General features: G+C 50.0%; 1 protein-coding gene across 2 annotated transcripts in view; it reads left to right on the forward strand.

Moving 5' to 3' along the window:
* Positions 1-22650, forward strand: part of otud7a (OTU deubiquitinase 7A) — a 33932-nt gene extending 11282 nt beyond the window's left edge. Inside the window, exons 2-13 of one of the 2 annotated variants that reach the window (XM_060061887.1) lie at positions 480-606; positions 2552-2707; positions 4258-4437; positions 5410-5625; positions 6351-6452; positions 7652-7779; positions 8692-8804; positions 10868-10995; positions 13172-13321; positions 18130-18244; positions 19153-19237; positions 19445-22650. In XM_060061887.1, the coding sequence (XP_059917870.1) occupies positions 2623-2707; positions 4258-4437; positions 5410-5625; positions 6351-6452; positions 7652-7779; positions 8692-8804; positions 10868-10995; positions 13172-13321; positions 18130-18244; positions 19153-19237; positions 19445-21019 (2877 nt within the window). In that variant the 5' untranslated portion in view covers positions 480-606; positions 2552-2622 and the 3' untranslated portion in view covers positions 21020-22650. The other variant, XM_060061888.1, reaches the window with a different exon arrangement.
* The last annotated feature ends 2411 nt before the right edge of the window (positions 22651-25061 follow it).

Consider the following 25061-nt stretch of genomic DNA (forward strand, 5'->3'; position numbering starts at 1 on the left):
TGCGTGTGTGTGTGTGTGTGTGTGTGCGTGTGCGTGTGCGTGTGTGTGTGTGTGTATGTAAATGACGTCACCCCTGTCATATGGTGGAATGAGGCTGAGTATTTATTTGCCAATGGATATTAAAATGTACTGTATCTTCATCATATTTTGAGTTCCCATCAAAGCGCTTTGTGTGTATCGGTGTATTCATTTACACGGTCATCTATGGATGACGCTGGGATCAAGTTTATGCACAGCGAGGGATCAAACCCCTGCTTCATGTTTGCTGCGGAATGTGAACTGTTTTGGAGTTTCCAACATGTACCTGTCTGTCAGTCTGCAGAGTCAGTAGATGATCTGTTCAACGCCACTTTGGCGTCACTTGAACACAATGTGAATTCAACCTCTGTTCAAAGTCCTCGTAGGAGCCGTGGATTGGATGTTGAGCGCTGGCGTGATTGGTTCATCTGTGAATCTGTTTCCCCGTGGCCCGTCCCCAGGGACCTGTTCCTCTGCAGCATCTGGCTTCTGGTGGCAGCTTGTGAAGCCATGTGCACTGGAGAGGTCGCTGGTCCACACTCGTCCGTCTCTCCCGGCTCCTCAACACTCCTCTCTAAAATGCAGACGGTAAGTGAGTCGTCACCCCGCCTCCATCTTGAACGACAGATGAACTGCACAAACAAACAAAAGTAAAGGCAAAACATAAAATCACGATGCATCGTTAAGTGATAGCAACACTGTAGTCATAGTGACCCCTACAGCGGTATATAGCTGGAATAGCTTGAAGGAACCTCATGACTTATGACGTTAGGCTCCTCGGATGTATCACTTCTCCTCCCCTATGATCATTGTTATTTGGCAACTTAAACGTGATTTCTCCCTTAACATGATCTCACTCCTGGGTCGGGACCACAGACCGTTACTCCCCCCCCAGACTATTTATGTGTTCTCAAGAAGTGGAAAGTATTACTAAAGCTTCTATTTTGATAGGAAATACCACAGTTAAAGTGTTAGTATGGGAGTGACACCCCGTCGTACGACTCACTTTTGATCTGACAGCACGCTACAGAAACAATCTAGAGTGATCTCTGAAGCTATTTGTAGCTCCCAACGCCTGTCTTCACTAGTGCTTCCTGTAGATAGCATGTAGCGAGATGTGCAGTGTAGTAATCTGTAACAGTACGCCGGGGGTGGATGGGAAGCCGGTAACCTCATCTATAGAGTAAGTGCAGTTCTCATATTAATAATGTATTGGATAAAGCAATAAGTTGCCTCGACTTCCAACTCGATTATTTCCCTTCTCAAAATGAATCAAGACCACCATGAGATGTTTCCAGAGAAGCTTATAACTTGGATTATAGATCCTGTGTTCTCTCTCACTGACATCCTTTCTTATTCATAGTGATGTGCACATTTGATAGTCAAATATCAAACGAAACAATGTTGAGAACATAATCAAGCTATAATAATACACATTTTGCTTATTTTTGATATCGAGAAAATCAGTACGATGCAACAATCTATTATTAGCTTGTCTTGGGGATGACATCGCACGGCGCGGCTATATTTAGCTTGTTGTGTGAGGCGGCCGGCCTCCATTTACTGTCCGAGTGCCCGGTCTGAGGGGGACCCTCCAGGGGGCTAGGGGTCAGACAGCAGGCCCACGCCCATGGGGGATCATGTCGCCAGCGGCGGCGTGATTCCCCACACCGGTGCCCCGGTGTGGGGCCGGAGCCCAGCAGGTCGATGCGAACCGTAGCACCAAGGGCTGTGAGTCTGGGGGGGAACCTGCTATTTTTGGGGGTTTCATTTCTCCTCCGCACCAAGGACCCCCGGAGCTTCTGTCCTCCGACACCCACACAACATCGAGTCATGGAAACAATGCCTAGCAGTTTCCCCCCCCCACCCACACACACAACCACGCACCAAAAGCACACACAAACGCACGCACGCACACACACACACACACACACACACACACACACAGGGCTACAGAGTTCCAATGGGGATAGTGCACAGGTGTGGGTGAAGAAGGACTACTTCCTGGGCTTCTGTACAGGCAGTGCATGCTTGGTGGTCGTTCTACGGCCATAATGACATCACACCCTGTGATCAGGAAATAAGCAGGACTGTATATGGCTCTGGTCCAATCAGAGCTGCTCCCAGCTGTGAGTCACCCTGGGGTTGGAAAACGCTATGGAGAGGGAGGGAGGGAGGGAGGGAGGGAGGGAGGGAGGGAGGGAGGGACAGAGGGAGGGAGGGAGGGATGGGGGGGAGGGAGGAACGGAAGGAAGAGAGGGAGGGAGGGAAGGAGGGAGGGCCTGAGGCCAGTGTCAGCCAGAAGGCAGTTAGGCTGACAGACTGTTTAGATTCCGTTGTAGATGTCATATCAGTGCAGCTGGATATTATGGTCTGGCCACGGGGAAGGGCAGGGCTGGAGTGGGAGAGCAAAGGCAGTATACAAAATAAGTGAGAATCCAATTCTTCCAGCAGTTCTCCAGCTGTGTGTGAGTGTACAAGCAGGTGGTTAGCGGACAGTGTTGTGTTTCTCTCCCGTCGGGTTCCTGGGAAGACATGAAGACGTGAAGGCTGGCGTCCACCAAGGCCTCCGCCGCGCCCTGGCCGGTGCATGCGCATGATCACATGACCCTGGACATGGACGCCGTCCTGTCCGACTTTGTTCGGTCCACTGGGGCAGAACCGGGGCTGGCCAGAGACCTGCTGGAAGGTACAGTAAGACTCCCCGTGCGTCAGTCCGCGGTCACGCCGTCGTAGTTCAGTATCTGTGTTCCACTGCGCTGGACGGCTTCCGCCTACACAGAGTCGGTGGAGCGAGGAGAGGAGGAGGAGTGAGTGATGGGGAGGGAGGAGGTGGACAAAGAGAAAGTGATAAATGAGAACCTGGTGAGAGCAGATGAGATGAGGGGAGGAAGAGGAGAGGAAAGGTGATGAGAGGAGAGGAAAGGAGATAAGAGGAGGGAAGGAGATGAGAGGAGGATAATGAGCGGAGGAAGAGGAAAGGAGATGAGAGGTGGAAGAGGAGAGAAGAGGAGAGGAAAGGAGATGAGAGGAGAAAGAGGGGAGGAGGTAAGAGGAGAGGAAAGGAGATGAAAGAGGAAGGGTAGAGGAAAAGAGAGGATGAGGAGGAGATTGGGAAGCAGAGGAGAAGGGAGGAGAGGAGGAAGAGGAGAATAGAGAGGTGGATATGTGAGGAGAGGAGGAAGGGGGATGGCCAGTGAAGAGGGGGAGGGGGGATTGAGGGGAGGGGAGCCAGCATGCTGATATAGAGGCCCGTGTGACAGTTTTACGAGGACTCTCTCCAGGGAAAGCTTTGTGCCCATTCAGTGGAAGTCATTGAGAAGCCTTCTGGTATTTGTAGAGCTCACATACAATCCCCACTCTGGGAGAGCAACAGCGCAAAAGAGCACTGCAACAAAAAGATAATCCATGCATCAGAACTGCAATTGATTTAACACCAGAATAACACATTTCTGTTTGGGCTTCACCGTGAAGCACATGCTAAAAACAGAAAATGTATATAAGCTTGTTGCTGACTTGTTATGACTCGTGGTCAAAATGTGACGGTATAAGAGCATTTAATTTGTTTATTATTAACAAAAGTCCTTTATTTACACTTGCTTGACTGAATACATGTTGACATTTAGTTATAATGCAACTTTATGTTGTACCCTACAAATACTTTCCTTACATCATGCTATGATAAACAAAGGAATAAAATGAGGATGTTTCAAAGATTCTACATACAGAGTGTGTAAATAGTAAATATACCAAACTATCACCGTGATTTTTCCATTTATTTTAAACTATATTATTTAAACCTGCACTATTTACGTTTTTCGATCAGTAACCTCTAGTGGCTTGAGTTGTAGCTACAGGTTTGGCTAGGTTGTTTTCATGCAACTGTCGTCTGAATTACTGAGAATCTGGCTTCTGAATGTCAAGACTCAAGACTCCACCCCTGGAGGCCTTGACTCTTGGATTGGAGCGTTACATTATCCAGAAGCTTCAGAGAGATTCTTTAATGGTTTTCATAGCGGCAATAGAAAGGTTACCCAGTGCAGCTTTAAGTCTCCGGCACCATTTACACTGCAAATTGCATCCACGAGCGTGGCAGGAAATGGAGCACCGTTAATGGCTCTGCTACCTTAACATTAGCATCAGCCATCAGCAGCGGATATGAAGTCCGGCGCCGTTCGGCGCCGTTCAGCGCCGTGCTGGAGGGAGCCGCCCGACCTCATGATGCCGTGTGTTGTCCAGGTAAGAACTGGGACCTGGGCGCCGCCCTGGGGGACTACGAACAGCTGCGGCAGGTCCACACCGCCAACCTGCCGCCCGTGTTCAACGAGCGCCGCCTCCAGCCCGGCGCCAGGGCCACGCCCACCCACGTCAGCCCGGCCGGCCGGCCGACCGCGCAGCGGCAGGAGGACAGCGCACAGGGTACAGCGGCGAGGAGCGCGCTCACACACACACACACACGCATACGCAGACACACATATATACGTAGACACGCATACACATACCCTGGCACACACACATTCTCGGACACACACACACACACACGTTCTCAGACACACACACACACACACACGCTTACACACATACACACACATTCTAAGACACACGCACACACACACATACTCAGACACACACATACACACAAACACAAAACTTAGAAACATACACATACACACACAGACACACACGCAAATAAACACACACACATGCTCACACACACTCAGACACGCTGCAAAACCTGTGTACCAGAGCAGAATGGGCGATAAATGGAATTGATTGAAAACTGCTTTTAAGACAACATTATTTGGTTTGGTTGTTGTTGAATTCAATCCATAATCCCCTTAAACAGAGAGAGAGAGTCAGAGAGAGAGAGAGAGAGAGAGAGAGAGAGAGAGAGAGAGAGAGAGAGAGAGAGAGAGAGAGAGAGAGAGAGAGAGAGAGAGAGTCAGAGAGAGAGAGAGAGAGAGAGAGAGTCAGAGAGAGAGAGAGAGAGAGAGAGAGTCAGAGAGAGAGAGAGAGAGAGAGAGAGAGAGAGAGAGAGACAGAGAGAGAGAGAGAGAGAGAGAGAGAGAGGGTAGACAGACAGACAGACAGACAGACAGACAGACAGACAGACAGACAGACAGACAGACAGACAGACAGACAGACAGACAGACAGATATCTACTGTATATAGGCCAATCATTTTTAGCCAAGCAGCTGCTGACGTCTCGTCCTCACACGAAGAACACAATTCATCCACATGCTTCTGCTGGCCTTTCTCCAACATGGAGGAGAAGGTGGTGGACAGACAGACAAGAGAGACACACAAACAAACATGCATCAAAACGACCCAACAGAATGCACACAGACGCCTCTCTAACGCCCATCTCCTGCCGGTCTCCCCCCCTGCCAGAGAAGCGTCTGACGCGGGGGATCTCCCACGCCAGCTCGGCCATCGTGTCGCTGGCCCGCCTGCACGTGGCCAGCGAGCGGGCGGAGCAGATCCCCGTGGAGATGCCCATCTACACCTTCCAGCTGCCCGACCTCAGCGCCTACAGCGAGGACTTCCGCGGCTTCATCGAGAGGGACCTCATAGAGCAGTCCACCATGATGGCTCTGGAGCAGGCCGGTACGCAGTGGAGGAGTGAAGGGAGGGACGCAATCCCCCGGCGGCCATCTTGGCTCTAAACGCTTTAGCCCGGCGTTTAGAAACAAGATTGCCGCAGTGGCCGTAAGATAATAATAATAAGAGATTTATAAAATCAGACGACGAAATAAGAAACTCTTACGACCCAAAAAACTCACGTCATATGAATAAATTATGAAAATAAAATAGAATATTTCGAAGACGACCTGCTATTATAGAAAACCCAGGACATAACCGAGCTTAAAGTGAAGCTGTGAATTTAGTGAGAGACTATTTGCAAAAACTTGAGCTGCAGTACCCTTCAGATAGATAAGAGTGTGTATACACTCTTATCTAACACAGCTCTAACACAGTTAGAAAGCATCTTCTCGCTTGTTAGTTGTTCTTAATGGGTTGTGTGTGTGTGTGTGTGTGTGTGTGTGTTCGTGTGCGTGCGTGCCTGTGTGTGTGTGTGTGTGTGTATGCCTGCGTGCGTGCATCTGTGTGTGCGTGTGTACCTGTGTGTCTGTGTGCGGCGCGTGGGGGCTGTGAGTGAACTCTCCGCTGTACATGAGCAGAGAGGTGCTTCAGCGCATTCGAACACGGCTCCTCTTCCCTCGGGGAGAGAGGAGCCCGACGAGGCCGTCCTCCTCCGGGGCGTGTCACTAGGATCAGGGTAGCGGGGGCCTGCAGGTCAGGCTCTCGGTCATGCGTCCCTCTGCGTGCAGGGCGTCTGAACTGGTGGTCCACCATGTGCTCCAGCTGTAAGAAGCTGCTGCCCCTGGCCACCACCGGGGACGGGAACTGCCTGCTGCACGCCGCATCCCTGGGTGAGTCCCCCCATGTCCCCTCAGACACCATCCGCATGAGGTCAGAGAGACCAACAGATTAACGCCATGTGGAACGCTATAGGCCGCTATAATACGATATCATATACAACTTCATATATTACATTAGTTATGACATCATTAATAACATAATTTATAACATAATTTAAAAGTCTTATAAATGGTCATGTATCACATCTTTATAACACCATAACCTCATATAGAACACAATATGACACTAACACTCTATGTATCCTCCTGTATATGAATGTATAACATCATATATACCGCTTATATTACCTCATTCATAATATCATCTATAAAAAAAATGATAACACAATTTATAACGTTGTGTATAAAGCCATATGTAACATCTTATATAAAATCATATGTAACGTTATTTATCTATATAAATAGGCAGGATAGAAGTGGACGAGAGAGGATAGAAGTGGACGAGACACGAGAGGGATTCTCCATGAATCCAACGCTAGACCAGCTAGTACTTTGTGGTTTGTGTTGTCCTGGTCGTTTTCTGCCGGTGAATAAGAAGACATGTTTTTTTTATGGCATTATATTAATTAAATCTAAAACCACCGAGGTGAAAAAGGCTATTTTCTGTCCGCTGATGGTAGTTCCCTCCTGCATGGTCATGAAACACTGCTGTCTGTGCCATCATAGCGGCCATACTGGTAATAAACACGCTGTGTGGGCTAGACGCCTTTTTAAAAAACTGCAGACCTTCTGGAGGATCTCGGCAGCTGCCGCATTTCGTGCAGCTCAGCGATGGTGGAACGGCTCTGAAAGGAGGTCATTCACCCCCATGCATAATACACAGTCTAGCCACTCTGCCCCTGGTGCTCAGGCATGGTACTGCAGCCTTTTTCTCGTCACAGCTCTCTCTTGATAATAGCTCTGGTCATTTATAAAGCCATATATAAGGTCATCTTTACCATAACGCCGTACATAAAAACACATTTACCATCATATTTAAAGTCATAAAAAAACAGCAAGTCATAGATTCCGGGTTTGATATACCATCTCTCTCCGACATAAATACTTAATACTTTAAGTGTTTCTTTGTGTTTCCTTACCTAACGCATGGTGGGTGACCCTCACCATGCCCCCCCCCCCCCCCCCCCCCGCAGCAGGTTAGCGTGTCCCCCACGCGCCCCCCAACATGCTGTGTGTTGTGCGTTCCTCAGGGATGTGGGGCTTCCACGACCGGGACCTGATGCTGAGGAAGTCGCTGTACGCCATGATGCAGAGCGGCACGGAGCAGGCCGCCCTGAAGCGGCGCTGGCGCTGGCAGCAGACGCAGCAGAACAAGGAGGTCAGAGCGCCGTCCTGAAGGAGCTCCCACAATGCCGTTCACCCGCACACTCCCGCTTGGACTCTTAAAGTGTTTTGAGGATAGCTGTGGTATACGCTAGCCCAGGGGCACCAGGGCGCCCGCAAGGACCACATGAGGCGCCCGCAGGCCTGTTCTGAACATAGCACCACTCATTCTGGAACAACTCTTTCCCCCCTTTTATAAGTCATTGTTGATAATTATTGTGAGAAATCATTAACATGACTTAATCAATTAACATGTTTCACATAGATGAGTATCATTAATCATCATTAATAGTAATATATAACTAAAGGCAAACTGAGCAAATTTGTAATTTCAGAAGAGTGTATCAAACGGGGTGCCCTTCGAATGGCTCAGTACCCATGAAGTAGCTCTCAGGTTCAAATAGGTTGGTGACCCCTGCGCTAGCCTTTGAGGACCTGTGCTTCCTGGTCCTGGGACTGCATGTAGAACAGCCCAATAAGGATCCTGGATGTCAAACGTTACTTCATACGCTGTGGTCCAGCGCCCGTGTTCTCGTTTGTTGTCTGCCTTACACAAGCCAGGGCTCAATCCTTCCTTGCACTGGCCCGTCGTACGTCCGCAGATGAACATAACTCAGGGTGTTGGTGTGAAGGAGCCGAGCGCAGCGGAAGCGCTGGTCGTGAGGGGGGGTTCTGATGTGTGTGGGTGTGCGGTGCGGGTGGAAAATAACCTGCTCACTGGGGACGGCAGAAGAAGAAGAAGAAGAAGAAGAAGAGATCTACAATAATAATAATAGGCGATGTGTGGGCGGGCTGCAGCACGTGCTCACCACAATTTCCATTTTCCTTCCTGTGTGTTTGTGTGTGGGTGCCCGTCTGTGTGTGTGTGTGCGCGTGTGTGTGTGCGCGTGTGCGTGTGTGCGTGCAGTCGGGCCTGGTTTACACGGAGGAGGAGTGGGAGAGAGAGTGGAGCGAGCTGCTGAAGCTGGCCTCCAGCGAACCACGCACTCACCTCAGCAAGAGCGGAGCCGCCGGCGGAGGGTGGGCAGCATCCTCTCAGTCGCCCAGACGCTTAGACCCCCGATACCCCGATCAGGACATGGTCCTCGTCACGCACGCAAACACACACGCTCACACAGACACACACACGCGCGCGCGCGCGCGCACAGACACATGCACGTGCGATAACACACGCGTGACACGCTCAGAGACACACGCTCAAACACGCGCGTGCACAGACAAACACACACGCTTAGAGACACACGCACAAACACGCAAGCGCGCACAGACACACACACACACACACACAAACACACACACACTGATGCAAACTTGCACACACACATGTATGCACGCACAGACACACACACACACACCCACAGACAGACACACTAAGACACGCACCCACACACACCTTCACACACTGACACACAGACACACACACACACATGTGTGTGTAGGTGTAAATAGTCCGACCTATCCAACTTTACAAGGGTATTGAGACCATTTGAGTTAATAAAGAATCAACGGACCAACAAAAATACTCATTGACACCAACTTTACAACTGCATTGAGCCAGTTAAGCCACTTATACACACCAGAGTACTTGAAACTGAAGGAAACATGAGTCCACTCTTTCAGAGTAGCGCCTCCCCCTGCTGGTTCTCTTTGGTATTGCTGGTCTGGATGTGACTTACAGCAGCATGCCTTTAAGTGAGCTTGTTCAATCATGTGATTATGTTTTTATTACTGTGGAATAATGTAAGGTTTATCTAGAGCCTGGGGCTATTGGTTAAATCTGCTTTGGCTTACTCCTTCAATACAGTAAAACTCTTTGGCTGTCGCTCACTGTTACCCATTAGGTAGTCACGCAGATGGAGCAGACAGAGGCACGCCCACAGACCATACCCACACACACACACACACACACACACACACACACACACACACACACACACACACACACACACACACACACACACACACACACAGACTACAGCCACAAACACACACACACACACACACAAGCACACACACACACAAACACACACACACAAACACACAGACTACATACACACACACACACACACAAAATAAACATATGCACAAAAAAAAGGTTTCGTTCTATGTAAAATATAGCCCGGCAGGTAAACAGTAAGGATGATCGTTTGTGTTTAATTAGATAAACATTAGCTTTAAGCTGGCAGCATGGAAGGAGCTCACACATCATTCAGTTATTCAGCTAGGTGGGGGTGGAGGGTGAGGGGGTTACCTACCACAAGGGGGCTGCTGCTGTGAAGAGGCCTGACTACCGCATCCAAACGCAACAATCTGCCGTGTCCTAATGTGGCGTGGTGTGTGGGGATTTGGATATTAAGAGGCTCTTCATTACCGCCAATTTGGCAGCACGGCCGTTTATGTGTTTACGGGTTTATGTGTTTCCATGTTTATGTGTTTGTTTGTTTATGTGTTTGTGCGTTTACATTATTACGTGTTTACGTGTTTATGTGTTTGTGTGTGTTTACGTGTTTGTGCTTCACGAGTTAATCGGCCCAGCTCGCTCTCTTTCTCGCTCGCTCTCTGTCGTTGTCGTTCCATTGCTCTGTTTCTGTTCCTCTGGGATTTGCATAAATAGATGGGGTTGTTTATAGTGTGGGACGGTTGATATACCAGATGATGAGTAACCGCTGAAGAATGAGATACGGTTTCATATAGGTAGTGGGTTGTAACAATTAAAGCCATTTCATGGGAAATCCTCATAACAATCCAATGCAGTGGTCTGAAATTAAATTGTGTGTTTGTGTGTGTGTGTGTGTGTGTGTGTGTGTGTGTGTGTGTGTGTGTGTGTGTGTGTGTGTGAGTGTATGTTTGTGTGAACATGTGTGTGTCTGTGTGTGTGTCTCTGTATGTTTCTGTGTGTCTGTTTTTTGCTGTGTGTTTGTCTGTGTTTGTGATTTTCTGTTGTGTGTGTGTGTTTTTTGTCCCTGTGTGTGTGTATGTTGGTGTGTGTGTGTGTGTGTTTCTGTGTGTGTGTTTTTGTGTTTGTATACGTGTGTGTGTGTGTGCGTGCATGCGTGCGTGCGTGTGTGTGTGTGCGTGTGCAGGGTGGATAACTCTGAGGAGCCGGTGTACGAGAGCCTGGAGGAGTTCCACGTGTTCGTTCTGGCCCACGTGCTGCGCAGGCCCATCGTGGTGGTGGCCGACACCATGCTCCGGGACTCTGGGGGGGAAGGTAGGCTCCGTCCATCAGGTGACAAGCTGGCCCTGGGTGCCTGTGAGCCACCACAAAATAAATATGAAACAAACTCATAATCTTTTGATACCATGCCTGGGTGGCGGCCATTGTGAGACTTGTTTTAATACACTCTGAACTTCTTGTTTTGAAAGATTGAATACCTTAACAGGACTCTACACTCTCCATGCATAAATCCCCCAGTCCATTACCTTACATTCACACTACATGCATCCGTTGATAGGTCTCATTGACTTCCCTTACAGTCACACTACATGCGTCCGTCGACGGATCTCATTGACTTTGCCTGGGGCGCTCTCCAGATGCATTGTGGGTCCGTCCGTTACGTCGGCTCCGTGGTTTTTAGTCACCTGATCTTTTGTATTTATATCCACACATCGGCTTTGTTAGCGGGAAGTGATTTGATTGGATGCAGGCTGCGTCTACAAAGACTAGTCCCCTTTACATTAGACACGCCCCATGTCATCCGTCGACGGACGCATGTAGTGTGAATGTAAGGTCACTATCAGGGCTGCAGTGTGGTCTGCACTGGTGTGGACATAGTATGGCTGTTGGCTTTCATTGAGACGCTGTATCTTGAATGGTGCCTGAAGAAGGACAGACGGGACAGACAGAAGCACAGACAGAAGCATAGACAGAAACACAGACGGAACGACACAAATTAATACATTTTCAAACAAATAAACGGAGGCCCTCTGACGATGTGTATTTCCTGCCTGGGACCAACAAAGTACCATCTTGTCTTATCTTGTAAGATTAAATCAATTCAATATAATATTATACGTTGTGGAATGGATGCGTGGATCATGGCTTGTTTAAGCAGCCTCACCTGTTGACTGATTAACTGACTGGACTGTGAGGGTGAGGCTGCACACCTGTTGTACATTGAGCAATCAACGTGCAACAGGTTAAACTAGCCAACTCCTAACTCAGGGACGATCTGGCACATGGCACCACGGTACACCTCCTAGTCAGCATCAACACACTGCTGGTTAAACCTGTGCACGTTGATTGCCCAATGCAGAACAGGTGTGCAGCCTCACCCACCCAGAGTCCGATCAGTCTGTCTCAGGCTGGGTGAGGCTGCTTGAAGGCTCTTCCCTTTGCTTTAGGCCCCGTTTACACGAAGGGAAAACGCAGATATTTCCACGCGGTTTTGCCTCATTTACACGAAAACGCAGTTTTTGTCACAGAAAACGATAAAAAAACTCTGGCCAAAGTAGAGATTTCTGAAAACGCTGGTTATGTGTTGTCGTGTCAACGGGGAGAAACAGGGTTTTAGGTTCTGAAGCGTCACATTATGCGCCAGGAAATGCTTAACGTCATATGAGCGCCCTATGTTTACAGTTTGTTTGTTACAGGAAGACGCTCATGTTATTCGTAGTTGTTGAATCTGAGGATTCTGATTGGCTTGCATGGCTTTATCCTTCTCCCTACACTGCCGCCCATAGGTTTGCCATAGTTATAATGGCGCTCGACTGCGTATTTATGCGTTTTGATGTAAACAACAACTTTTTTGAAAACAATGTTGTGTGCACAATGTTATTTTTGAAAACGGAGGGGGGGAAATATTTGTTTCTATAAATACCCTGCTACGTATAAACGTGACCTTAGACTGTTAGATGCCGCATGTATATGTTTTACGTCTGCTAAGCTAGAAAGTCAGAGCCATGGGGAGTGTTCGAGCCCAACGAGAATGCCCCTTGCTAAGTGCGTGAAACAGCTCATTTAGGCTCAAACTTTACTTCTGTGATAGTGTGACGTCCTCCCGGCCTGCATTGTTTACAACTTCTCAGGGGTGTGAATCTGCAGATCCACGTGCAAAGGCGTCCAACCAATCACATCAGACTGGGCTACTTTGGAGGGGAGCCTTAACGCGACATGATACAAATAAGAAATAGGTTTTGCAGAAATAAACAGTGAATAATAAGGCGTATTTCTCAGGGATATAACCCTATTCTAGTAGTATCCCTGAATATATTTATTAACCCTAAAAAGCATGATATGGGATCTTTAAACCAGCCACCATCCACACACATGGGTGTGGAAGTCAGAGCACAAGTACAGGGAAACAAAGACTGATAAATGACCGTATTGGAAAACCTCTAATAAAAGCATCTGACCTAGACGTCTCCTCGTTGTACCCCCACTGCAGCGTTCGCCCCTATCCCGTTCGGGGGGCTGTACCTGCCCCTGGAGGTCACCCCCAGCCGCTGCCACTGCTCCCCGCTGGTGCTGGCCTACGACCAGGCACACTTCTCTGCCCTGGTGTCCATGGAGCAGAGGGACCAGCAGAGGGAACAAGGTGAGCACGCACGCACGCACGCACGCACGCACGCACGCACGCACGCACGCACATGCACGCACGCACGCACGCACGCACGCACGCACGCACGCACGCACGCACGCACGCACGCACGCACGCACGCACGCACGCACGCACGCACGCACGCACGCACGCACGCACGCACGCACGCACGCACGCACGCACGCACGCACGCACGCACGCACGCACGCACGCACGCACGCACGCACGCACGCACGCACGCACGCACGCACGCACGCACGCACGCACGCACGCACGCACGCACGCACGCACGCACGCACGCACGCACGCACGCACGCACGCACGCACGCACGCACGCACGCACGCACGCACGCACGCACGCACGCACGCACACACGTTGCGTCAGTGTGGTGTGATGCTGCTCATCAGGTCTCTCTTGGAGAAGCGGGGCTTAAGCCTTGATGAGACTCACACATGCTCGTAGTTAACTGAGGTGCGCGAGCCGACGACACCCCCTCCAACAAAACCGAACCCACGCATCTGAAGCCCCGCCCCCCGGACCTCAATGTTTTTCAACCCTGGCTACGGCCCTGGACTCACCCTGTTGAATCAAGGTCAAATCAATACATCTACTTGAACACTACTTGAACGCACAATCAATGCATGTGCATCGTGGTGCTGGTCAGAGGCACAACGTTTGAATGTCAAGCATGTTGTGTGAGACATGGGAAACGAAGCTACGGACTGCACAAAACATGGAGCTAAATTGAAGCTGGTCAGTTCGCCTTTACACCTCAGCTTAGTTTGAGAGCCAAAAGGCTGGTCCAGCTCAGGATGAATAATGCATAAGGCCGCAGTCTAATTACCTCTTATGCATTATTAAGGCAGGCCAGGCAGAAGCTGGAACCAGGGAATAACCCCCACACACACAGAGAGAGAGAGAGAGAGAGAGAGAGAGAGAGAGAGAGAGAGAGAGAGAGAGAGAGAGAGAGAGAGAGAGACCTCTGAGCCATTAGTGTGTGACCAGTGTTGGATGCACACTGCTGTGGTTTCTCAGTAAACTAGTGGTTTGAATCTAGTCCTTGACCAAAAAGCGTGCAGGGGCTTTAGATGACCTTGCATTTCCCATTAAAATTAAATATGTGGTGCCTTTTATAGAGTGGATTAGTTCCACGCCCGGGTCTGTTATTCTATCCTGCAGGGAGGGCTGTGAACTGCTGGCTATTTGGAATTTTGACTTTCCTGTTGGGAAGGCATTGCCAGGTCTGAGGTCTCACAAGGAGTTCCTTAAAGGGTGACAAACAGACTGAGTCTCCTTGACAACCAGCCTCGGTAGTCACAGCACCCCTCTGTATCTCTTCCTCTGGGCGGAACACCCTGGTCATTTGTGTCAGGAACTGGCCCTCACGCTCCCTCTCTCCCTCTCCCTCTCCCTCTCTCCCTCTCCCTCTCCCTCTCCCTCTCTCTCTCTCTCTCTCTCTCTCTCTCTCTCTCTCTCTCTCTCTCTCTCTCTCTCTCTCTCTCTCTGTTTGTCTTTGTCTGCTTTTCCTGCTGTCTCTGGGCCTGGGTAAAGTGCTATTCCTGGCCTACAGACACAGACCTAGTAATTAAATCTGGGTACAACCACTTAGAACCATTATCAAGAACACAGAGGTTTAAACCATCTGACATCCAGCCATCCAGTCAGCCAGCCAACCAGCCACCCACCCACCCACCCAGCCAGTCACTCAGCCTCTTTACAAAAGTCGTACATTGAAGCTCTGCTCTTCACCGGGGATTGACTTCACTAAGGGTAATTCTTAGTTCCACCACAAGATGGCGCATGCGGCCAATATAAAGCATCAGTCCCTCTATCACAAATAGTGTGCGTAACCCTACTTCATCTCTGGTACATGATGTTCCTTGCCGGGAGTAGAGAACATTTTGTCTGCAGTCACCTCCCTTATGTGTGTACAGCACCATGCACTGCCTCATCACAGGCATTTGCAGATTCATAATCAGACGCAGATCATCGTGTGTGTGATCACGCATCATAGCATATCTGTAGATCATTGTGCTATAAGGCAAACCTCCGTAATGTCTAGACTAGACACAATACGGAGCAGCCTGCTGGGGGCACCCTCAAACTCGACACCGTTCTCATCCCACTCTAGAAGTTTGACCACCGAAACAGGTGTCCCCTCGAAACCACACCAAGACGTCTCCCCCTCCTCCAGTCCTGCCCTCGGAGGAGAGAGAGAGATACACTCCCTGTTCCAGGCCCGACCACACTGTGTTCCCCCCAGCCCCGCTCCACGAGGTGGTATTGGTGTGTGTTCAGGTGCCAGGCAGCCGGGAACACACTGGCCCTGTATTCAGCTCAATGGGTGGATAGATTATAGGAGCCCCTTCGCAGTAACCCGAGTCCACTGACACATCACGCCACCCGCTCTTTGATGGTGGTCCGCCGTCGGTGAGACCGCCATGCAGGGAAGGGCTAAGAAAATCCCTGGATTTTCTCATTTTTTTCCTGAAGAATGAAGACTTTCTTTCTCTTTCAAATTCTGCATTTCTAAGCAGGTTTTTTTTCCCTCCTCGGGGGCACAGAGTTTGTTTTGGTTCCTGGACGGTACGTCTGGTGAGTCTTGCACTGAGCTGAACCTTAACCAGGGCTTGTGTTTCTGTCAGGGAGCGGACTGCCCGCCTACCTTACAGTTAATGTGATAATGACCGGTGCTCATCGCCGCTGCCCTGGACCACTCCGGCCTGGGGTTTAACAACGAGTTGTAAGCAGGACCAGCCCTACAGAAAGTTGGGGCTATCCCTTCATGAGCCACAGTGGTATTTAAAGAAAAGACCACCTTCCCACCCATGCACCTACACAACGTGGCAAAACCCATGCACCACCTCTTGGTTTCGTAGTCCTTGTATCTCAGTACGTAAAGACATGAGGGGACTTGCAGATCAACTGTAAACGGAATCAATGTGGTGATCCACTGTGTGTATAAACACAGTTTGAGGTTCTTTCCATGTATTATTTCAATGCAGTTCCTACGCCAGTAAACACCGTGTTTACGCAGTAGAAAATGTGTGAGGCGAAAGAAAACATGTGCTTGGTTCTCCCTCCTGCTGTTTCCTGTGGTGATTTGTGGCCCTCTCAGTCTGCAGCTGTGCATAGGGGCCCGACGTCAGGAATTCAAACGTGTCTGAAGGTTACGACGTTGGACTTCTGCGAAAAAAAACTCAGCCCTCGCCTTGGTCAAAGAGGCAATCAATCGACCTAAGTGCTGTCCTAATCCGCAAACTCCTTCTCCACAGCTGCTCACTGGGACGAGAGGTTAATGTCCTGAGCGTGGTTCTGGTGCTCAGCCACTGACACCTCCAACCCTCCACGGCTCACTCGCTTCACAACGCAGCAATGCTCTGATATCATTTGCACACACGCGATTCAATCTGCGGTTTTGCGTGCGGACAGGGAGGGGCGGTTTGGGGGGGGGGGGGGGGGGGGGGCGGTTTGGTTCAGCTGATTTGTGGGAGGAGGACAGGACCCCCACCCAGTAGCACGGGGGGGCATCTCCGGAGAGTCCATTGTCTCTTGGCGGGCCTCACAGTCTGACCTCAGAGTGGCCCCGCTGTGCTCCGGAGACACAGGCGATGTTCGCTTGAAATCTGATTATCACCAAACGAAACTCCGGGGGAGATCCGATGACAGAGACGCCTCGGAACTCCTGACCGGGGGAAGACACACGGCATCGGGCCGGCTGATTGGATTGTCTAATTTACCTTGTGTCTGCGTGGTACGGTCAGACACGGTGGAGCGCTCATAACAAGCTCCGGGTTGAGTTGAGCTCTTGCGCGCCATTCGAGCCCTGCCCTGCACAATGAGAGTGAGCGATAGAGCGAGGGGGCAGAGATAAGGGAACCTGAATCTGATAGCCTTCCAGCTCAGCCAGCGTGGAACGAGGAGGGGCCGCGGCTCTCTGCAGTGAGTCCTCCTCTACAGAGAGCCGGCACCGCAGAGGAGCAGCCTATTGGCAGAGCGGCTAAAGCAGGAAGGAGGCTGCATGCTCCATCTGGGACTGACAGTGAGGGCTGGAATGTCCTGGGTCTGAACAGGCTGGGCGTCTGCTGTCACCAGGAAAAACATCCCCCGCCGCCCCACACACACACACACTGTCCCCACAACACCCAGCCTATAGGGGGGGCCTTCAGGTGGAACAAGTGGAGGGAGGGAGAGGGGTGGGGGAGCACACATCGAGCCACTTCACACATACATATACATATACGCATACAGTTACACACATACATACGTACAGACACACAAATACACATTTCAGTGCTAATACTGTCCAACTGTTAATGTGAGTCCATGCTAGGTCAGCATGCTACCACTCTGGGCTAGATGCTCAGGGTCTACTCAGTATCACAGACAGAAGTACACCCTGATCTAGCTTCTACTATACGTGACTCGCTTGGATCACTTTTTCAGACAAATGTACAAATGTGGAGTCAAGACATGCAAGTTATTGATGGGTTAATATGGTGCTCTAAGCTCTTTCAAGTGAGGCATTCAAAGCACTAATGGTTGGAGGGCTGCCATGAGCTCTAGCCATTAGGATTGCTGCTGCATTAAAAGTGGTTTCAGACGTGGATAACTCATAGTTTTATTGTGATAGGATGACAGGCATATGGGTGCAAGATATTTGGCGTCGGTTTTGTTTTGCTGTGTAATGGAATCCAACGCTGTCTTCCTTTGTAACATTGTCAGCATGGTGGCTGTGTACGTTATAGAGATGACCACTTTTGTCCGACTGAACTAAAATGCTGATGTCTTTTTTTTCTTTTAGCCATTGTTCCCCTGACGGACTCGGAGCACAAGTTGCTCGCCCTCCATTACGCCGTTGACCCGGGGAGGGACTGGGTCTGGGGGAGTGATGACACCGACAAGACCAAGCTAGCCAAGTATGTGCTGGTTATACTTGTATTACTACTGCGACTGGTATGACTAATACCAGTTACTGCTACCGGTATACTGACGCTGGTAGGGTGCTGTCCACCAAACCGCTCCATGGAAAGAATATTTCCAAAACGACCCAGTTTTGGTCAATCTCGGCAGGGTTAAAAAAAGGGAAAGACAGTTGGAGGGAGTATTGGAAGTCATGTGAGAGATTCGGTCTCTGGAATCTGCTCACTCCAACTGAATTCCTTTGTGTCGGCCTTTGCTGACTTTATTGGGTTTATGTAAGAAACGGTGTGTGTTCCACATTCCTCCCTGTCATACCTACCAATTAGTTTTGCCTCCGTAACTATTTAATAGATATTTTCTAAAGAGGGTCCATTATTACACACTACCGTACTTTAAATGAGGCATCTGACAGTTTGCCGTACATGTTGTTTGTAGAACAATGAGCCAATGACTTCATTAGTAAATATGGGTTAACCTTCAAAGTTACTGTACATGCTTTAAAGGTAGGCCAGGCAATTCTGAGCAACCAGCCAGAGTAAGCTTGATTTTAAACCAGGCGATATAATCCCGGGCCTCCCTCCCGTGACTAGCTTTAGAGCTCAGCGATAGATCTGCCTAGCCTTGTGGAAGACTCTGGTCATGCGCGATGAGCGCACGGATGGAATGCTCACAGGTAGGCGGGTCTGTATCTAGACGGACAGGTAAGCCATCCAATTATGTCATTCGGGCTGAATGACATGAGTGTGCTGGCTCAACTTCCAACAGAGATATAGATAGCGGATTTCTTATTTTTCTTTGCCAGAGCATTTGAACATGGATTGCTATTGGGACGTCTAATATTAATTGTGAACCTTACCTTAATCAGTAATTGCCTTTATTTAATAGTTATTACATCTTCTTACAGGCTCATTCTGTCTCTGGAGGCTAAACTGAATCTGCTGCACAACTACATGAATGTAACCTGGATCCGAATCCCATCAGAAACAAGGGTAACACCTTTAATCCACGAATACATAATGTATAGATCAGTAAATAAACATGAACGTAAACTAGGGCAGTGGGGACTGCATTAGTATGTGATAGGAGTAGTCTATGAATCATACAAATAAACCCATTGGGCCAGCTTACTTTTGATGATACTACAGTGAAACCAGGTATACTTAAAAATGTATTTCTGTATTTGATGTGATTCGTAGGCTCCTCTCGCTCAGCCAGAGTCTCCCACCGCCTCGGCAGGCGAGGACGTCCGGTCTCTGGCTGAGTCCATCGACTCGGACCGGGAGTCCGTGGGCAGCAACTCCAACATCAACACCGGCAAGCCCGACAAGGACAAGGACAAACAGCGCAAGGACAAAGAGCGAAACCGGGCCGACTCGGTGGCCAACAAGCTGGGCAGCTTCAGCAAGACCCTCGGCATCAAGTTGAAAAAGAACATGGGCGGTCTAGGCGGCTTGGTGCACGGCAAGATGAACAAATCCAACTCGGGGCCCGGGCGGACCGGGGACACCGGGGCAGGAGAGAAGATGAAGAAGAGGGAGCCCAAGAGCAGCAAGGCCGGCAAGGAGGAGTCCGGCCAGTCCACAAGCTCCACCTCCTCAGAGAAGGTCACCAGTCCCTCCCCCACGGACGGAGAGAAGGTCTCCAGCACCTCCCCCACCGAGAGGCCGGACGGCGCGGGGAAGATCCTGGGGGACAGGACGCCGGAGAGCTGGAGATACAGCACCGACGTCACGCTCAGCGTCAACATCCTGAGGGCCGCAATGCAGGGCGAGCGCAAGTTCATCTTCGCCGGGCTGCTGCTGACCAGCCACCGGCACCAGTTCCACGAGGAGATGATCAGCTACTACCTGAGCAACGCCCAGGAGCGCTTCAGCCAGGAGCAGGAGCAGAAGAAGGACGAGGAGAAGAAGCCGGGCCCGGTGGGGAAGACGGTGGACCAGGAGGACGCCATCGCCCAGAAGGAAAGAGTAGACAGCTCCCCTCCGGTCAGCTGTTCTCCAATCCTGCCGCCGCACAGGCAGACCCACAGCCACAGCCAAAGCTCACAGCCATTACTGGGCCCTAAGGTGCAGGGCCGGGACAGCCCCACTCCTCTAGTGCCCTCCATCCCAGTCTCTGTGCCGCCTCTCCCCACACCTCCCGTGGCCCAGCGGGTGTGTCACCCGGTCCCTGTTTCACTTCCCAGCTATCCCTCCCCTAGCCTGGAGGCCAAGAGGCCCGGGTCCATCCCCGTGTCCGCCCATTACAGCCATACGCCTCCCGTCCAGAGGCACAGCGTCATCCACCTGCGGGACGTCAACGTGCCGTCGTCCCGCTACCGCGAGAACCCCTGCAAGCCCGGGGCGGCGGGCTCCCTGAAAACATGCGCCACGTACCCCCAGCAGAACCGAACGCTGTCCTCCCAGAGCTACAGCCCGGCGCGCCTGTCCGGGGTGCGCACCGTCAGCACTGTCGACAGCCTGGCGTACAACCTGCCAGCCGAGCACAAGTCCCACACCTACACCAACGGCTTCAACGCGGGCGACGTCCGCGACTGCCTGGAGTTCGCCGACGAGGAGGACCCCTCCCCGCGCTCCCGGCTCGGCCACGACAGAGCGGGCGGTCCGACCCCCGGGGGGTCCTACCTGTACTGTTTCCCTCAGCGCCGCTGCAAGAGGGACGACTGCTCTTTCTACGGCAGGCCGGAGACAGATCACTACTGCTCCTACTGCTACAGAGAGGACGTGAGGCGCAAGGAGAGGGAGAGCAAGACGTACCGGCCCACCGCGTAGCCACCGCCGGCGCCGGCCGGGACTCACGAAGACCACGGGAGACAAGGTGACAGACAATGCCATCTGCACTCAGCATTCAGTGTAGGCTGATGGCACCAATCGTACCACTCTGTTGAACACCACTCCTGTGTGCGCCCTTGTTACCCTCTCTCGTTGCTGAAGAATAGTTCTTAATTACAGGGTATGGAGAACTGGAAACAGTGAGCACCTTTGGCCAGATATTGTGCTACTTGTGTTTTCCGTCGCGTTAAATGTGCTATTTTACTTGTTTTAGAGTAAAAGCCATCTATCGTCGTGGGTCATGTGTATGTGAGGGAGGGAAACACACATTTTAACGAATGCAAGTCATTTGATGTTTTTTTTTAAGGAGAGAGAATGGCTCGGCGGTTGGATCAGTTTCGAATGCTATACTTTTGATCAGTTCTTCAAAATGTATTTGTGGGAATTACTATAGGTGTTTTGAAATCAAAAGAGAAACAACGAGAGGTGTTGAACTTGAAGCAATAACTTGGTGTTTTTTGCTACACCTCTTCCAATTTTGTCTATGCACCGATGATAGCTACTGTAAGTTAACTCTGTCTTGTACATGGTTAAGGGTCGTCACAGTGTGCTTTTGTTAACAAACGTGCAGTGCAGGAACATACACGCATAGAACCTATTGATATTAGCGCTTAAATAAGACCTACTGTAAAGCTGTTTCATTTGTGAAATATACCTACACCTTTGCTTTTTATGCGGCAAGGGAATATTTCCAAAGTGTCTGAATTGGAGTCGCAGCATTGTGTGAAATACCATGAAGATTCCTGCACTTGGCAACACTCCTAGATATCACAAGCACTGCCAAATCGGCTTCCTTAGAAAGTCGCCAATGGCGGTCATAAATTGCAGGCTAGACATGATGTGCCAAAAGACGAATAATATGCATTGGATCAATTGGTACTTAGATGTTTGGTGTTTGTGGCGTGTCCCCTGAAACCAACTGCAAACCACTGCTAACTTTCTTGGTGTGAAACATGGTGGGATGTCCGAGCAAGCCAAAGCCGTTCTGTCTGAAACGTAGTTCTGTGTCACATTCCCCACACCCCAACACTGTGCCCAAACACACGAGTCACGACCGACGGTACCGCCGCGTCGCCGGTCCAGACGTGACGTTGTGTGTTCCCACACACCCGGAGGCCATTCAAAAGCACCTGCCGCTGAGAGCACCTCAAGCCTTTGTGACATCATTAGTGCTTTAACCAATCAGTGGGCGTCAAACCCCTCCCCCTCCCCCGGGCCTCCCAAGTGCTTTTCCGTTTTGTTTTTCTTTCTTTTCTCCGCTTATTCCCGTTACTCCGGTAAGAAGTCGTGTTTGTACCGTGCTGTTCGTTTTGGTGACGCCTGGATGGTTCTGCCCTGCTGTCCTTTGCTGAGTGTCCCTCCTGGCCAAGGATGTCCACTGCCTGTCTCGGTTCTCCTCTGTGTTCGTAGGCCACCCCCGCGTGACGGGCGTCATGGACTCTCCCCATGTTAGAAGTCTTAAGATATGATTTTGTATTTGTTTTATTTTTAACGTTTTACACAACTTAAAATGGTTTATTTGCACATTAGGTACAAATGTTAAATGATAATAAAATGTTCTCTTGTTCCAACTGTTGGGTGTCTTGTTTAATTGGTTGCTTTACTTGAGATGATAGCTATAGGTGACAAATTGACAAGTTTACAATAAGGGTACAATATTCAACCATTACTTAGCATGAGTTAATAGTAATAATTTACTTACTATTGGTGTTCATGTTAACGAAGGTATGAATTCATACATTATTTAATAGGGTTAGAGTTAACCGTAACCCAATCCTTTTTTAATACTGACATTTGGCCAACCAAAACAGCCAGCGGGGTACAGCTTTGTACTAGCAAGGCAGGAGGCCATGATTATGAATGAAGTTGATACTTCATATCAAGGACTTCAATAAGATGTTGATGGGGATTTAGCTTTGAATAAACAACCATTCAAATTATGTTTACTTTTCCATAAAACATCCTCATCAGGACCCTCCTATTCCATCCGACTGCTTAAACATTTCATCCAAAACGTTTAGTTTCTACGCTGTTACTTTTCCACCACATATCTGTCTGGTTGGCTAGCTCTGGCTAAAAGCTGTAGCCATAGCGCCACTGAACAGAGTTGCTCTGTTGGCCTGTCGCATGTGTGAGATGAATTCCATGTTCTTTGGGGGAGTCTTGTGACAAGAGGCTGGTAGTGGAGCTGGTGTGTGGGTCAGGGCCAATTTATTCCTCATGCTTCAGATCACCATTACAGTAGATTAGAACATTACTCCTAGTTGCTATGTCCACGTGGGCCTACAGACTATTAGGTCTACACCCTCAGATTACTACAGCTTGTAATGCTAATTAAGCTATAATCGCTCAGTATGTTAGCTTAAGGGGACGTGATGAAGAATCTCCGGTATGATGAATGGTCAGGTCTATAGGTCATAACAAGGTCAAATGTTCTCTTCTTGCAGACCAGTTTAAGAAATCTCTGGACCTGAGGAACGTTGTGGACAGAAATGTGTGCTTCTGCGTGCTTTCAATAGGGCATTGTGTTTGCTGCCTCTCCAACAACAACAGGAAATTACATTAATCATGTTTTGCACACATTGAAATCATTTCCCAATCAAGGCCAAACACGTTTATTTTCTTTTGTGTTGCATTTCCGATCATGATAATCAGCAGGGAGACAATTATTTCTCACATCATGAATTAATTTAAACTTTCGCGTTCATCAACGGCCTTACAATGAAGAAGTACACAAACGACGAGGACTATCATTCATCCCACTTTCATTAGCCTGTGTTTTGAGATTTGTTCCATTGTATATGTTACACTACACTTACAGATCACAGGCCCACAGACGCCATTGAAGCAGGATTTCCTCTTCCTTGATCTCCCACACACACCTACACACATGCACAGAAGAATCGATCCAGGCACCCACACACCTACACTCCCACACACACACACACACACACACACCAGCCTGTCGGTGTGTGGTGGCCAGCCTCCATAGTTGTGTGTGTGTGTACGTGTGGGAGGTGAAGGGGGGGGGGGGGGGCTCTGCAGCTCTGTTCTCAGGAGTGGGCGGCGGCGTCACATGGCCTACCGCCTGGTTCTCTGGAGACTGGGAGGGATGTGAGAAGAGAGAAAGAGGGCAGGTAATAGTAGAAGGGGGCTTCTGTGTGGAGAGGGGGCGCCCCTTGAGATGAGCCTGATACTACTGTGAGTCAGTCTCAACAGCCTCCCCCCCCCCCACACACACACACACACACACACTCACATGTAGAGTGAAAGTTTTCCTGAAACACCTACTACTCACAGCGTCTCTCGCCCACCCACCTACACCTCCGTCTCCCTTCTTATTTAGCTCGCGAGCTGATAAACGTGTGAATCTCTCCCTCACTTATGTAACTCTAGCGGGACACCACCGTGCTCGGAAGGGCGAATGAGTAAAAGGAAACAGTGACTTATCCTTCTCCGGCTCGGTCTTCCCCCCCCGCGTGCCCACATCCTGCTCTGGGCCACAGCTCCAGCGTTGCCCCTCCCCCTCTGTTGTCCTTAACGCCCGGCGTCCTCAGCGTGTACGCAGCTCGACCACGGGGGAGGAGCAGACCAGGAAGGAGGTTCACAGCCTGAGCACAAGGGATTGCAATGTCCTCACCCACAAGTTCAGTATCAACACAGCGGGGTAATGATGCGGCACATGCATCAGCGTATGCTAAACCGTTGGCCGGCCACAGCGCACGATTGTTGAATCATTTATATGAGCCGTCATTGTTCACGTGTGGAGGAAGACAGGGAAAAAAGAGGCGCCGTTGTAAGTTTAAACGATGGTTTAGTTTGGAAACATGGAAAGGTGGGGATATTAGAAAGCGTGACGTTGATATTGAACATCCTGCCCACAGTTGCCCGAGCGTACGAGACATGCTGTTTCCTTTCATGGGTCCGGGCTTAGAGGCTGTGTCGCACTGACAGCACACCAAGTTCTGCGGCGGTGCCAGGG

Source organism: Gadus macrocephalus, chromosome 9, assembly GCF_031168955.1.
Source record: "Gadus macrocephalus chromosome 9, ASM3116895v1".
NCBI lineage: Eukaryota > Metazoa > Chordata > Actinopteri > Gadiformes > Gadidae > Gadus > Gadus macrocephalus.